General features: G+C 36.5%; 1 protein-coding gene across 1 annotated transcript in view; it reads right to left on the minus strand.

Moving 5' to 3' along the window:
• Positions 1 to 17,274, minus strand: part of BLTP1 (bridge-like lipid transfer protein family member 1) — a 179,832-nt gene that overhangs the window by 61,596 nt on the left and 100,962 nt on the right. Inside the window, exons 46-54 of the mRNA XM_054717761.1 lie at positions 16,327 to 16,502; positions 13,457 to 14,163; positions 12,524 to 12,769; positions 11,953 to 12,046; positions 9,144 to 9,194; positions 7,014 to 7,220; positions 5,105 to 5,343; positions 2,139 to 2,383; positions 1,387 to 1,492 (exon numbers count right to left, since the gene is read on the minus strand). Of these exons, the coding sequence (XP_054573736.1) occupies positions 1,387 to 1,492; positions 2,139 to 2,383; positions 5,105 to 5,343; positions 7,014 to 7,220; positions 9,144 to 9,194; positions 11,953 to 12,046; positions 12,524 to 12,769; positions 13,457 to 14,163; positions 16,327 to 16,502 (2,071 nt within the window). The remainder of the gene's footprint in view (positions 1 to 1,386; positions 1,493 to 2,138; positions 2,384 to 5,104; positions 5,344 to 7,013; positions 7,221 to 9,143; positions 9,195 to 11,952; positions 12,047 to 12,523; positions 12,770 to 13,456; positions 14,164 to 16,326; positions 16,503 to 17,274) is intronic.

Consider the following 17,274-nt stretch of genomic DNA (forward strand, 5'->3'; position numbering starts at 1 on the left):
TATCTGAATTCTTTCTCTGAGATATTGCTTGCCTCCATTTCGTTTACTTCCTTTTCTGGTGATGCCTCCTTTTCTTTTGTATGCGGGCTGTTTCTTTGTCTCCCCATGATCTCTCCTCTCTGGGTGTCTGGTTATGCAGCGCTCTCTCTCCTGTGTTGACTTTCTCTGGGCGAAATATGACCTTTCTGTGAACAGGTGCTCATCCGAGTCCATGTATTCATGCTGCTTGAGACCCCGTGTTCGTGGATTCGCAGCTGGTCTCTAGGTGTTGTGGTTGTAGGGTCCAGGCAGGTATCCGACTCATCCCGGTTGAAGGTAAGGCTAGGCTTCCGATCATAGCCACTCTCCCCTTCAAGATGGCGCAGTCTCTGTGGCAGAGTCGGTCACTCTGGGAGAGATTTCTGCAGCAGTGGAGGCTGCCCGGTCAGGGAAGCCCGGTCCGGCAGTCCCCAACAGTCCCTTGAAATATAGCTGTCCCTCACTCACAAATAGATACTCCCTGTACGTCCACACACTCTCCTTTTGTTGTCTCACTCCCACACTATCTTGCAGCCTGCCTTCCCACCGGCAGCCATCTTCGATCTCTCGGAAAGAAAAATTTCTTAAAATTTAAAAGCAAATGCTCCACCTCTTACAAAATCTACTACATAATCATTTTAGTTTATAGAAATATAAGAAACACTATTATATTAGTCACATTAACTCCACAGTTCTTTATCTCATTATGAATTAAATTTATAGATGTGGTCTAGCTATTATTTTGACATGATTATATTCATTCTGAAAATATTCAGCTTCAAGAACTATTATACAGAGTCAACTTGTTTTCTACCGTAATTCCTCTTAATACTTCATCTTGTGAATTAAAATCTAATTAAACGTTTTAAATATCAAACATGTATTTCTTATTAAAATGTAAAGCTGTGATTAAGAAGCTCAATTGTAATCTATTCTTGAGGGATAGCAAAAATGTATGGGTTGTTATAAACAATTTACCATGTAGCCAGCATATAGTCACCATTGGGTATAGAATAAGGTGGCAATCTTAATATTGATCTAAATTTTGTTCCTAAATGAGTAAGACTGGTTTGGTCAATAGACATACAAAAAGTTCTTTCTCTCTCTCTCTCTCTTAAGGTAAGGACAAAGGAGCTTTGTGAATTATAAAAATCATGAATTATGTATTACACATGAGAAAAGTAATAAGCAAAAGAACCTGTAGGCTGGAAAGCCAGAAAAGGCACACCTTATTTATAGGGAGTCATTCAACAATTATATCCAAAGGACATGCTCAATGCTCATATCACAGACCCACAGGCCATGCAGCCCATGAGAACAAAACCTGCTGCTACATGCTCTATACTATAAGGTGCCATATCAGCTCACCAGAGACTTTTTGTATTACTTCATTAACTTCCTTCATGAACACTTTCTGGACAAACACCAAGTGGTTTAGAAGATCAGTTGTGAGATTATGTTCAAAAGAACCAACCTGCAAAACAAAATTAGAGCATTAGGCTGACACTACTGACTGACATAGTTTTAAATACATTTTTGGTCACATAAGTAATCCCAAACTCTGTGGATAATTATCTACATGCTATTTGAAATCAATACTTTGAAGAAGGGTTAAAAATATTCAGATTCTCAATACTTTGCTGGCCTATTATAGGTCATTCCCTCAGTTGAAAAAAAAAAAAGTAACAGTAGCCAATAGAAATAAATCATTTGAAAATGAATGGAAATTATAATTTAATTATGTAATTTGGTAATTTTAAAATTGAAATTTTATCTATATTCATTTTTAATGCCACTGTTGTATTGTTGGAACCATAAATCAATGTCATTATAATAAAATGAACCCTGAAAATATTGCAGAGATGGATGTGAAACCCAATGTAAGAAATAATGAGTTCAAAGATGACTAATAAAAAAACATGCTTCAGTTAACCTATAGAGGGAAATACACACACATGCACATGCACACACATACAACATACCAGATTCAGAACAGAATTCTATAGAAATAAATGGTTTAATAATTTGTCTTAAAAGTTTAGATCACTACGTATTTTGATACACCTAAAACTTGAAGGCCTCTAATTACAAAGAATAAGAAAATTAAAAAGTAAACTTACTTCTGCCACACAACGTAGGTAATTTCCCTGTAAAAAGTACCCTTGTTTCGAAGGCAGTTCATCTATACTCCACACCTGATCTGAATAACTATCATGCTCTTCCATGATGTATTTCCCAGACATAGTAACAGGAGGCAGGTTAAGACTGGCAGAAGGAGGAATAGTTGACATATCTGTGGCAGAAACTTTTGAAGTAAAACGCAACCTGTGATTTGGCAGCTCAAATGTAAACCTGGTCTGTGCACCTGTAAGAAAGAAGAAAAGTTATTGCTTGTTCGTTCAGGTGCTCACTCACCCATTCATTCCTTACTTTGTTCAAAAATGGTGCCTAAGAAAAATATATACATATCCCAAAACCTATATTGAAAGATATTTAAATATGCTTATATTTCCTATCTTTTCAATATATGTATGGTTACTATAAAGAGTCAGTCAGTAAGTATTATTAAGCCAGCAAAAATTATTTATTAAGTCTACTAGGTGCCCAACATTGTATTAGGTGCTAGAAAAACACTTACAATGTTCTTCGTTTTATAGAAGGCAAAAAGGAAAGAAATTACCCTTATTACAGAAGAGTTATAACAAATAGGTGCAAGAAAAATGAATTAAGAAGTAGTAGACGCCTTATTAAAATCAAGCTCTATTAATGACTGTCACATGTACTGTGTAATATATACCCTCGTGCTCCTTTCCAACCAACCAAGTCTACTGGCATTAAACAGACTATTTTCCCTACATATATAGGTATATAAATATATATATATATACTTGACAAATGGATTATAAAATGTGTATGAAGGAGCACAAACCAAAAATAACCAAGACAACTCCTAAACAAGGAAAAGCCAGGTTATCAATATGATATTGGTGCAAATAGGGCAATGAAACGTAACAGAGAACTCTGAAATAGATACCACATACATAATCACTTAATAAATGACAGAACTGGGTTATATACCACTGGGGGGGAAAACAGATTAGTCAATACACGATGCTGAGAAAACTGGTCATGCATACTACTCCAGACACCAAATTAAAGAAAAATAATAATCATTTCCATATAGATTAGGAAGTATATAAAAAAGTAAACCTTTAAAACATTTACTAAAAAATATAGAATATTTTCATGATCCTGGGAGGAAAGGAATTTCTTTAAGACATAAAGATAGAGCCTGGCTGGTGTGGTTCAGTTGGTTGAGCATAGTCCCATGTACCAAGAGGTCAGCAATTCTATCCAGGTCAGGACACATGTTGTGGGGGAAGATGGTGGAAGGGGGGTTGCAGCCTGGATCCCCAGTACAGAGCATGCAGGAGGCAGCTGATGGATATTTCGCTCTCATCGATGTTTCTCTCTCCTTCCCTCCCTCCCTCCCTCCCTCCCTCCCTCCCTCCCTCCCTCCCTCCCTCCCTCCCTCCCTCCCTCCCTCCCTCCTTCACTTGCACTCTCTAAAAATCAATGGAAAAAATACTCTTGGGTGAGGATTAACAAAAAAATTTTTTTAAATGCACATGATAGAGGAAAATATTGGTAAATTCAGTGGCAATAAAATATCTATTGATCAAAAGTGAAATGATAACCCTATGACTGGGTGACAATATATGTTAAACGTATAATCTCAAAGATTTTAATATACGAAATATATAAAGAATTACTGTGGATCTAGAAAAATACAAATGACTCAATGTTAAAATGGGCAAGAAACAAATGCGAATCATCAACAGGAATTTCATGTGAGAAAACATATAAGGGCCTCTTAATAATATCAAAAAACAGTTTCATTAGTAATTGCAGAAATATAAATTAAAACCACAATGAAGTACTATTCCACATTTACCAGAGACGCAAAAATTTAGTAGTATTGACAGAATGTGGAACAAAAGGCACTCTCATCTCAGCTGGTGGGAGAGTAAATGCTGGCAGGCACAAGCACTTCGGAAAAGGTTTGTATTTCCCAATGAGGTGAAGAGGCATTTACTGCAGTCTAGCTGTCCACTCCCAATAACCACCCTTGAGAAACTGTACACCAGGACATGTATATGAGAACAACTGTAATATCAATGTTGTAAAATGGGCCAAAGGTCCATCAATAACAGAATGGATAAATAAACTGTGATATAATCACTTAATGAACTACTACTATATTTCAGTGAAAAATGAATAAGCCACAGATATATAAATAGATGAACTTCAAACAAAATGTATAGCAAAAACAAAATTCCAAGTTAAAAGATATGTTAATGGGAAGATTCCACGTAAATGGAGTTCAAAACAGGCAACAGCAAATAAACTTTAAGTCATTTATGAGTATATACATGTGCGGTAAGAAAAGTAAAAGACTGGGGACACAAATTCATGACAGTAGTCATGGGAATGTTATCTGGTAGTGGTAATCCTTGAAAGAGAGTTCAAAGTACTGGTATTTTCTAATTCTTAGGTGTGTAACAGACTGATGAGTTCATAGTTCTTTATTATTCTTTAAACTGTGTGTATATAACTTAAACTTATTTATGATACATTTCAGGATAAAAATATAACAGCAAAGCATTTTTGGTCAGGATATCTGAGGATCACAAAATCTTACAGAAGTAGCTGTTTGGAAGAAATCAAATCATCTCTAATTTGAGCTAAAGGCGCCCAATCTGAACATAAACCACATTATTCAGGCAATAGGAAACGGACAGATGTAGAAATTTATTCAACTTAAGTTTAACGGAGAATTGGCCTTCATAGTCCAATAAGTCTAAAGAGTTCAGATGAAAGTCGGGTACATGTTGACTATTAAGGGAGGTGTATTGATAGCTGTTTCTTGACTGAGGAATATCATTAATGAAATTTAAGTGTTCTGATTAAAATTATTTAAATTTTCATATAATATCTATAAAACCAAATGTATCTTTTCATCAAACAATTGCTAGTTATAAAACCAATACTACACTCTGAGACAGAATTTGGAAGCAGACGCTACCTGTCATCCCGTGGCTCCGCATCCTGCCCATCTTGTACTCAGCCCGCAGGGAGGGCAGCAGCGCAGCTCCAATGGCAATGCCGTCCAACATGGTGCTGAACTTCAGGACCAGAGGCTTCTTTTCTAAGCCTTCCGGCAGCTGAGGAAATTCATTTGTTTCAATAGGGGTCTGATTAACACTCGTTGGCGTTTTTTCAGAAGGTAGGGGAGTTGCAACATCTTCTTTTACAGGCTGTGAGCTACAAAGCAAAAAATAATAATTTTTAAGAAACACAATGGCTACCATTTTATTATGTAAAATTATTGGAGTTCTTAATAAAAGTAGCAAAAATATACATAAACAGATGTTTTATTTCTAATTCCAGACCATATTAATATTTCCTAGAAACAGCCATTAAAAATGATGATCCAGAGAAGCAAGCAAAAAGAAGTAATCACAATATAAACTGGAATGCTATAACACCAAGGCCATTCATATCATCAATGTAAAACTAACTGGACTTCAGATTCAGGTTTGTCTGCTTCCAAATTCCATAACTTTAGCATTGTGTACTCTACTGTTGCTTATAAGACTATTATTACTGTGGCCTACTATTGCTACCATTATTAATAACACCAACAGCCACAACAATTGAGTGCTTATATGTGTCAGGTACTGTTTTCAGTGCTTTGTGTGTTTTATATCATTTACTCATTGATCTCACAAAGCCCTTTGAGTGGACACTATTAGCTCCACTTTGTAAAGGAGGAAATGTGGCCAGAAAGTGGTGAAACCAGGATTTGAACTCATTCAGTCTGACTACAAAGTCTGATTTTCTAACTATTACACTTTCAGGGCAATATATTCTAATAAGGAAAAATTCCTTAGAGAATTTTATTTATTTTTTAAATATATTTTTATTGATTTCAGAGAGGAAGGGAGAAGAATAGAGAGATAGAAACATCAAAGATGAGAAGAAGTCATTGATTGGCTGCCTCCTGCATGCCCCCCACAGGGGACCAAGCCTGCAACCCAGGCATGTGCCCTTTACTGGAATCGAACCTGGGACCCTTCATTCCGCAGGCCGACGCTCTATCCACTGAGCCAAACCAGCTAGGGCTTCTTAGAGTATTTTAAACTAAGGTTTATGTAACACAATCTGGATTCCATATTCCACTGACAGGAGAAACATTCATATTATTACTACTTAGGCAACTTTAGACAGGAATGAATATTACATCAGAATTAAAGATCTAGATAGAACAACTGAAAAAATCATTGCTTTTGGACACCACCAAAAAAACCCCCACAAAACCACACTAATATTTTTTTTACCTTATAGGATAGGAAAATAAGAACTTATTTTTATCTTTTACTTATCATATTTTTATTAGTTATTCATTAGTTATAGCTTTGGAGACCAGTAATGCAGACCCATGAATAAGGGCTCCAGACACAGGGAACAAAGGGTAACATGCCAAGGTCCAAATTATCGCCTTTTAAAACATTTGTGTGGCATGATCATACACTGCCTTGAACCATGTACAATTACTTTATAGAAAGGACAGCACAAAACCATGAATGGGACATAAATGGGCACTGAAATTTTTGAAATCTATGCAGTCATAAATTTCAATGAGTTAAGAGTAAACGAGAATTGATACATTCCTAGAATTTGTCAGTTTACTCTTTATTAGTACCTCTTATGCCCACACATCTCTAGAGCTCTTAAGCTTTATTGATGCCACATGGAACACTGACAATGGCACTTGTGACATATAATATGATATCCAGTACTACCTACCATCACGTTTGGTTACTTTCCACCTGTCCCAGTGTCTATCATGGTCAATGCTCAGTCTTCCTCTACATTACTGTTCACACAGTAAAGAACTGTAGAGAATGACAAAGCTTGACAGAATAACTTACAGTGTAGATGGTTGTCTGATGAGGTCTGAGATCTGCTTCGACAGCTGGTGAGAACTCCGAACCATCATGCTATGTAAGGTGGCAGGGTGCTGTGGAATGTTGATGCTGATAGCTCCGACTTTGAATACGGCAGCGTTGTTTGTCTTCAACCCTCTCTGGGCACTGTAGAGGGCCTGGGACTTGGCAATACTGCATTTCACTACAGTTCTAGCAACAGGAAAGGAGGGCTATTAAAATATAGCCAAGTAAAGATAAATTTTGAAAAGTAGTATTTCTGAGAGCAAGACAAATGCTTTTAAGTTGCTCATTGAACTAAAAACATTAATATTTTTTTCATGTGTTTAAATCATACATTGAAGAAATAAATATTCTATAAATATTAAAATACGTTTATTTTACAGTGTTTGCTAGACACACCAAATATTCTATTTTAATACAGACTTTATAGAAGGACATATGTCTGGGATCTTGTGTAAGTAAAAGCATGAACACTGACACATTACATACATGCAACACAAAATTCCATTTTCACTTTTTTTTCTCCATTCAGAACTCCACTATTCTCCTCCAACTTATTTTAAGATATATACAACCACTAAGAAAGCATAAACACTGAATATGAAAAGATAAAAATGCAATATACTTCTTAAAATCTAAACATTAACAATCTAATATATTAAAATATACTAAGAGAAATTAATAGGAAAGAAGAAATTAACTTGGATTTTCTATTTTCAGTAAGTAACAAAGAAATGACAAAAGTCCAATTCACAACAAGTAACTACTACTTATTTAAAAACTGCTACGCTTTACTGATATAGACATAAAGCAGAGATATTCTCTCTCTCTCTTGATCTCTTGTGCTCTCTTTCCCATGACTAGAACAGTACCCTGAATGTGATAAGCACTCACTGAATCTTGTGAAATGAATGAGCAAAAAGAAGTACAGCAGAAGAATGGCTCTCAACACGGCAACTATGGAATTACACAGATAGCATGTAATAGGTCACATGTGCAGAAACCATGACAAAGCAGTCTTTGACATACAATGGAAAGGTGCCTGTCAATGAACTGCATTAGGAAAGGCCCAGATAGTAAAAAGATGCCTTCTAACATAAATGCTATCTTTCAAATGAGCAAAGGATTCTTGAAAAAATAAACAGATTTAGCAAAGCACTCAGTGATGAAAGGAAAACAATAAATCCTCTCCAGCTACTATGACTTACTAGTAGTTTTTTTTTTCAATACCTATTAAGATGGCATTAATATGAAAGAGTGATTTCTAGAAAACAATAATTTCTCTAATTTAAAATTAGTGAATTTGTTCTTTTTTAGTACTTCTAATTGGCTGATAAAGAGATATAGATCACATTAATCTCAATAAAGGGCTGGTAATTAATATTATGTCTATGTCCTGTTATCAATATGCAATGAAACAAATCTCACCAAGTATGATAATCTTACCAGCATGGAACTTAAATTTATTCAGCATATTCAAATTTTACAGAACGTGCCCAAAGAAATAACCAATGCTAAGTAACACATTAATTTGTCACAGTGATAAGACTCATGTGATATTTTTAAATATAGCACTCAATAAGCTCACTACTACAAAATATCAGATATACATGAGTCAAATCAAGGCACTCAAAATACAGAAGCACATATAGAAAAGTCATATATAAATCTGTCAACAGAGCAATAAACGCTCCTCATCTTAAAACAGGACCATAAGGTTGAGATGTATAGGTATTTTCAATTTTAGTTTTAATAATTATTTTTGCAATTAGTGAAAAATCTTTTGCAAAGTGAAACACTTTGGCTTCTACTGTCCCGTCAAACATTAACAAGGATATATGATAATATAAATTTTGACAGTAACACGTCTAAAAAGAGCACAAGCAACACACACCTACAGTGCTACAATCTTTCCACAACAAAGCAAAAAGGTAGCTGTTACCTGTATGTTTGCTGAATACCAGTAATCTTTAATCTACAAAAGGGTGTATGTTAAAACTACAAAATCATAACTAACTACATACATTCACAGCCATGCAGGTAACATTATCCTTAAAACTATTCAGTGCTATGTTAATCACAAAGCCCATGAAAAAGAATAATATGACATACAGAAACTCTTGTTTGGCTGTGCTTGTAGGAGATGTAGGAAAATCCTCCAGTCTACAGATGAAGATTCAAGAGAAAGCAGGAAACAAAAAGGAAGCAGATAAGCATTCATGCATAAATCAGTTACAACATGACCGATCATCTGGAAAGCTTTCTTATTTCCCACTTTTACAATTTTCCTTCAAAGAACCTTTTAAACTACTTTTTTAGTTCTGTTTCCTTTTCTTTGAAATTGGAAATAAAAAGCCAAAGATTAAGTCCAGGAACACTTAGTACTAGAATCTAGCAGTGAGTAATAACTTTTATTTTTCAAATATAAAAGTTAAGGGATCTTCCCTATGGTGTGTGTGTGTTGTTTTTTTCCTAAAGGCAAAAAAAATAAAAAATAAAAAAAAACACTATCTAATACTTAGAAAGTCTGTTTGATAAATATACTTTTGCAAGTTTAGAGACTATTTATGCCCCTCTCTTAAAAGCTAATAGAAAATGGAGACAAGGGGTCCAATAGGACAGTAAATAAAACACATAGGACATGTAAAGAAATTTGTTTTACTTTCTGAAGAGGTTGGTGAGCATGGTACTTTAAATTTCGTCAACAGGAGATGTGGAGCCCGAGGTCTGTGAAGACTGTCTACAGAAGCAGCAAAGCGAGGTGCCAGAAGGCCGGGTTCAGGCCTCTCTTCCTTCTTACTGTATGATGTGATGCATTTTAGGCAAACACTTTGATCTTTCTGAATCTTAATTTATTGTTCCCTAAAGGGGGATAAAACCACCCTAGGTCACAGAATTGTGAAATAATCTCTGTGAGGCTCCACAGTAGGTGCTTCTTAAGATAATAGTTGTTACATGAGAGTCCCTCTCCCACAGTGAATGATCAGGAAAGATCTTGTCTCTCCCAACTACTGGATTTCCTGGTCTTTCGAAAGATTTAACCTTTTGCACTCAGATGTCGGGTGTGACTCGACACGGTTAGCATTAGATAAAGGAATCGAGAAAAAAGCAAGCGAGTGCAAAGGGTTAAAAAATACAAACTGAACCATTCAGGCAGCTAAAATAAAATATATTCTCTTTCATTCCAAGGTTTCAGATCCAAATTCTCCAGCAAGACTTACACATCTATTTCAGGAAATATTCCCCCCAGGCAGCTATCATATTATCCATGTTTAAAATGTTATTAATAGACCTGTAACTAGTCAATCTATGACTAATGTTTAATTTTTACAATGCTGAACCAAATCCCCTATTTAGTTAGTATTTAACATGATAGAGGCTTTCTAGGACCATTGTAGGACATATATAACTAGTTATAACCTTAAAAGCAAATTCTCAAAATCTGACCTAAGCACATTTTGTAATTTTAACATAAAACTGCTCATTGAAAGGAAATTAGGAATAAAGGTCTATAATCCAAAATTGTATGAACGAAGTAAGTGGTTTAATGTATTGATAATATATGAGTAATCTGAATATCATGTGTACAGGTAATAATTCTAAACAGATCCAAGAATAGAACTTATAAGGAAAAGGACAAAGTCAAAAGAAAAGTGATATGGAATGTCATCCTATATAATAAAAGCCTAACATGCTAAGTGTCCAGTTGTCCAGTCATCCGTTCAACCAATCAAAGCATAATATGCTAATGATATGCTAAGGCTGCTCAACCACTTGCTATGACATGCACTGACCACCAGGGGGCAGAGAGTCGACCGGTCAACCAGTAGCTATGACGTGCACTGACCACCAGGGGGCAGATGCTCCAAACGGTTGGTTAGCTTGCTGCTGGGGTCCGGCTGATTGGGAATGAGCAAGATGGGCCAGACATGCCCTGGAGCTCTCCCGTGGTCCCTCCCTGGCTGGCCATCCTCTCCACATCCCTCCCCAGTCTGATCGTGGGTGGGTGGGTGGGTGGGAAGTAATCAACCAAAGACCATCCTATATAATCAAAGGATAATATGCAAATCGACTGAATGTGGAATGACTGGTGGCTATGACACACACTGACCACCAGAGGACAGACACTCAATGCAGGAGCTGCCACCTGGTGGTCAACGCACCCCCACAGGGGGAGCGCCACTCAGCCAGAAGCCCAGCTTACGACTGGCAAGCGTAGCCGCGTGCCTCTCCCACCTCCATGGCAACACTAAGGATGTCTGACTGCCTGCTTAGGCCCGCTGCCCAGAGGGAGCGGGCCTAAGCCATCAGTTGGACATCCCCCAAGGGCTCATGAACTGCAAGAGGGCACAGGCTGGGCTGAGGGACCCCCCCGCCACCCACCGAGTGCACAAATTTCGTGCACCGGGTCTCTAGTAGTCACTATAAGAAGCTTACCCTATACTATTAAAAGTGTCTCCTAGGCATTACAGTAAAACTGTTTAAATGCAAAAATGACAAAAGGAAGTTTTAAAACCAACATGAATATGGGTAATGATTGCTTAACATAAAACCAAGAGAGTCTATATCCTTTGACTATAATTTTGTTTTATTTAACTATTTGAATTGTGCCAGCTTTTGCATCTTATATGTTTAACCAAAATTTGCACTGTATCACTTTTCTTGATACATAATCTTACAATGTCCCAGGAGTCTCCTTTTAAAGAGGGGTGAAGGAGGTAGTAAAACTACTTTTAGAAAGGCAAAAACCACTTTTCTAAAACATTTCATTGTGTGATATTCTTAATGACAGAAATCATAATATCTGAAACATTAAGTATATAAGTTTCAAAATTCAGCAGGTGTGGGATTTATCCAATGAATTTTAAGTTTCCTATAAACTATAACAAACAAATTTAAGAATAAAAATCAATACACTTACTGTATATTTGGTGTGATTCCTTCAAGCAGCACAATATTAACCCCACCAATATGCGCAGTGGCACATGTCTCAGTCATCTTTTGATGTAAAACATCTTAAATGTGATGAAAAATAATTATATGAATTATAATTACACTTCATATTAAATTTGCATTTTACTCGTAATACATTCAGTGACAAAAGACAATTTTAAAGTTACATAAAATTTAAACTATATTTTGAAACTACTTTTTAAAATTTCCTTGAAGTTTTATTTCTGTGTTCATGTATACATATACGTATATTATATGCTAAAATTGGAATAATGCTAAATATTCAGTTTAACATGCCAATCATGCAGTACAGAGCCTAAAAGGCATTAAATAGCCTAAAGACATTTTAAATCTCATAAGTAATACTTAGTGCAGAACATTTGGAAATTTTTATAAAACAAAAATAGGAAAAAGAAACTACATAAACTATTTCTCTGATCTACCTGGAAGTTTGGTTTTCTAGAACAACTGCCAAGCAGGAATTGGGGAGATGGAATTGGTTCTCAAAAAAGCATCAGCAGTACTGGAACGTGTCATACCTTTCATCTTCTCCTTCAGTGTGAAGCTGCCATGAATCCTCTTCAGCTCGGACTCCATCGTGAGTCCACCGATGTCCGCCTCCAGGTGTGTGCGGTTCACCATGCCGATCCCGAACACGATCAGGGTGACATGCTGGGGTTCCGCTGTCACCAAGCTGCGCTTCCTCTGCGTCTTTGTCACACTGTTATTGTCCTGTTCATTCTCAAACACCACTTTACAGGTTGGCTCTGTTGGGCTCCGAACGCCTTCATGAGTAAACAGAAACACACAAATTTAGACATGAAAACTGCGGAATGAAAGGACACTCCAAACATTGCCTTATTTCTCTTTCCTTCCTTTTCCTGACCAGCTCTCCTCCTCCTTTTCCCTACCAAAATGACTTTTAAAGTATTTCCACATCTTCCCTTGGCCACACTACTAAAAGCAAACAGTCATTGACAGCAGGTGTGTGTGGCTCTACCAGAGCACCCTGCACAAGGTTAGAGAGGTGGGAAATGGGGCACAGGGTGTCTGACCACATGACTATTCTCTCCTGACCGCCAACTGCTGTGCATCTCAATTATCCACTTATCACATGAAGAAAACATCATGAGCTTTAGCCAGTTTGGCTCAGTGGATAGAGCGTCAGCCTTGGGATCAAAGAGTCCTGGGTTTGATTCTGGTCAGGGGCATGTACCTTGGTTGCAGGCTCCTCCCTGGCCCAGGCCCTGGTCCGGGCATGCACAGAAGGCAACCAATGGATGTATCTCTCTCACATCAATATTTCTGTCTTTTCCTCCCTCTTCCACTCTCTCTAAAAGATCAATGGAGAAGTATTCTCGGGTGAGGATTAACAAAACAAAACAAAAGAAAACATCATGAACCACCTGTTGCCCTTCTTAGTATGTTTGCAATTCCAAACAGCAATTTAAAAAATATGAAACATCAATTACCTGCTGGTCCAAATGCATCTGAAGATTTTTCCAGTATTCCTGTTGGATCAGAGATGAGAGAATAGAAGTTCAGCAGTTTGTACATATTCTGCCAGCACTCGGCGGAGGGCTCACTCTGCTCTGACACGGTGATGGAGTCAGAGTCATCCATGGGGATCGCCATGTGATCCACCACATCCTTGGAGCCTTTCCTAGACACTTTGGAAGTTCTTCTCTCAGATCTTCCCAATGAGTTTTTGTTTCGAGATTCCTTTTTGTTATTTTCAGGGTTGGTCCGTTTGTTCTTTGCATTATTTACTCTGGTGCCACCGTTAAGACTTCCTCTGGAACTGCGGCTGAAGTCAGAGGAGCGGAAATCCCGATGTTTTCTGGTCCTAAAGGTAGGTGTTGGTGAAGCTGATCCAGCTGTGTATCTGCTCAGTTTAATGTCAGTCTGAGTCGCTTTGATATCATCTATCATTGTACTGAACTGATGAATGAGACGAACCAAAGCCATGTCCACGTGCTGGCTTATAGACTGACAGGAAATGGTGAAGTTGCAGTGGAAGGTGTTGTAGTAACGCTTGTTAAGATCATGGAAAGAAAGAGCATTGGTGGAGTTCTGAGGGGTGCACACAGACTTTTCCATCATAACTGCACTGATGCTAAAGGTTTCCAACATTAATGCTGGTTTGAACTCAAGTGGAGGAAGATTCACATGGCCTTGCCTAAAAATGTGAAAATAAAATGACAAGGTTTTTATTTCCTCTTTTCTAGAACTGTACACTCTTTATTAATTTATTAGCAAAATAATTTCCAAGATAATATATGTTTATAAGTCATTTAAATACTTTTCAGCATGAAATCAAGTAGTTTACTTTTTTCACTAAGCCAACTTTTTATAAGTGGACTAGTCAAAATTAGCCTTATGTTAATGATTTCAGTGAAGAGATAAAACAATTTTTCTTGCCAACAATGGTACACCGCACTGATGATTCCAATGTGAAGGGATGTGTTATCATAGTTTAAATAACACCAATTCCCCAACAACATGGTTCAAAATTTTAACCAAAATTTACTGTGAACAATTGCATAAAGTACAAACTTGCTGCTAGCTCTTCAGTCCACGAGACACTACATAAATAACAGACAGGCATCATGACCAGTGACCAATCATATCACTTTGTCAAGTCTGTCAGTGATTGGTCAATGCACATTTGTTATGCATTCACACCCAGACAGGGAAGCATATAGTGTGTTGCCTCCTTGTGACATTAAAAAAATAATAAGATAATGATAATCGAACAGGGAATTGGACAGCAAGGATGAAAATGCAGCAATAAAACAAAAAAAATTATAAAGCTGGTAGTGAAATTCAGTTAAATGTAAACGGAGCTATAGAAGAAACAGCTGACCATGGAGATGTTGCCACTTCGCTATTCTAGAAACTAAACATGCAGCCAAAGGAGCGCAGGGAAGTCACACTTATTGGCATGAAGAGGATACTGACTGCAACAAAAAGGATGAAGACAACCAGGAGGAAGTGATTCTGGCAAAAAACTACACAGTAAAAGGAACTTGTGACGATGCTACATGACATTAAAATGCAAAGGATAAAATGTTGGAAACTGGTCAATACTTAGTTGAAGTAGGACATTTTGCCAAGGCACAGAAAAGGTGCTCATTCTTTATTGTGAGTCACATGACAAGAAGGCAAGAACTATTCAAACTACCCTTTGATGAGTTTTACAGAAAGAAATTTAATTTCAAAATATTTTCAATCACAATGTACTAAATATTAGTTTTACTATATTTTTCATTTTCTATATATTTATAATAAACAGTAAGAAAGACTAATTTTTTGGCATTTTGTAAGATCAAGAAACAAAAGTAATCCTAATAATAATTAAAGTTTTTAGCTTAAACAGTCATTGCTTGGTACCACACAATGTGAAAAACAAGGACTTTCTTCTATTTAATAGAAGAGACTGCAACTGCCACATTCCTGTGTCATTAGAAAATCCTCGGATATTTAAACCTAAAACAAACTAAAAGAAGGCTTTATTTATCTACACAGAATTGTCATGAAATTTTTAAAAGGCAATTTTGTTAAATTATTTAAAATTTTAAGTAGAGTATTTCAAATGAAAAATATATTTCACTTAGCTCTATGTTAGGTATATGTGCATTTTACTTTTAATTTACCTTGCAAAAGCACAAACTGATGAAACCAAGCATGTCACAAACAACCTCATGTCAGAAAGGCTAACTATGTCTATATTCTATTATTCCCATACACTTTGGCAAAATCTGCCCCAAGTAAAATTCAAGTTTTCAAAATATTAGATAAATCTTATTAGTAGGCATATTACAAACAGTGAAGAAACTGAAGAACCATCCATGACAATAAAGAATGATAGTAAAAGATGGTTCTTAACTCTCTCCACGCTACATTTGGCATTCCTGTGTCTTTGTTTCTGATGGCTAGACTCCGTATGACCTCTACTCTGTTCCTAATAGAAAATACCACCTGCGACAAGTCAACTCAGAAAGAAGACCAGGAATAAATTCTAAATAAAATGTACAAAATTACAATCCATAAGATCATAAAAATTTAACTAGTGCAACAGTAAATAAATTCTAGGTGTCTACATCACCACATGTATGTGGCTCACTCTCATGGATGTGTTAACGTGGTTCAAAAAGAGGCTTAAAAACAGGCCTCGTAACCTGTTAATGTGGCTACTATTTTGGTTAAATGGAAATTGTCTTCTCATTAAGATATTAAAATTAATTTCTCATTACCATGAGAATGAAGCAAAGTTAAAAACAAACAGGTGTTATTACCCTTGTACAAAATTTTACATGCAAACAACAATAACTCAAGACACCTTCTTGCCCTTTTGCTTTTTCTCTCCTTGGCTGTGTCTGAGTCCACGATATCTGCTCGGAGGCAGTCCAGTGTCCCTGAAAATGAAAGGTGCTCGCCAAAGTACATGCGGTAGCACAGTGGCATCGCATCCTGGGACTGAATCCCTGTGTGACTCAGAAGAGGCTTGAAAACAACCTAAAAGACATAACACATTCATATTAGTGCAATTTATATAATTCATCATTTACTGCAGTGTTTTTTCTTATCCTACCCCAGTTCATATGTGTAGTGTGAAACACAAAAAGGTCTTCTGTATAATTAGATAAGTATAATCTAATTATACTTAAAACCTGTTAATGTCTGTGGCCCACTCTCCCACTTGCCTCTGGTCACTTGAGGAACTAAAAAGATTTCAAAGATTTTGCTTTGTACTCTCCATATTTAAGCCATTAAATAAGACCTTCATAATATTTTTTCTTTATCTTATCAAAGCCACAGCCATCTAAGCCTCATTACCACTTGTGTGATCTGTTTCAGTAACTCATCTTTTCACCTTGTTTCTCTAATTCAATCCATTTAGCACATTGCTACCCATGTCTAGTTCTTGTCACATTATTCCTCTGCTCTAAAATCTTCAATGGCTCCCCACTGCTCATTCAAAAAAAGTCTTATCATAACACTGAACACAATAGGATATTAAATTTATCTTTCTAGTCATGATATTTAGCTAATCTGTATCTCCAAAAAACAATGTTATTATGAGATAAACAACTATGTCATTCTTCTGTTTAATGAATATCTATAGATGCTTAATTAACCCATGTCCTTTTTGAAAACTCCTCCTTTTTTGCATGAAGGCTTTAGGTAGACAAGCACAGAACAAAGGTTTTCACTAAATTCCAAGGTGAATTAGAGATGGTTCCAGCTGCTCAGTGCTGCCTAAGAGGATTTTACAACTGGAGGAACA

This window comes from Eptesicus fuscus, chromosome 6 (assembly GCF_027574615.1).
Source record: "Eptesicus fuscus isolate TK198812 chromosome 6, DD_ASM_mEF_20220401, whole genome shotgun sequence".
NCBI lineage: Eukaryota > Metazoa > Chordata > Mammalia > Chiroptera > Vespertilionidae > Eptesicus > Eptesicus fuscus.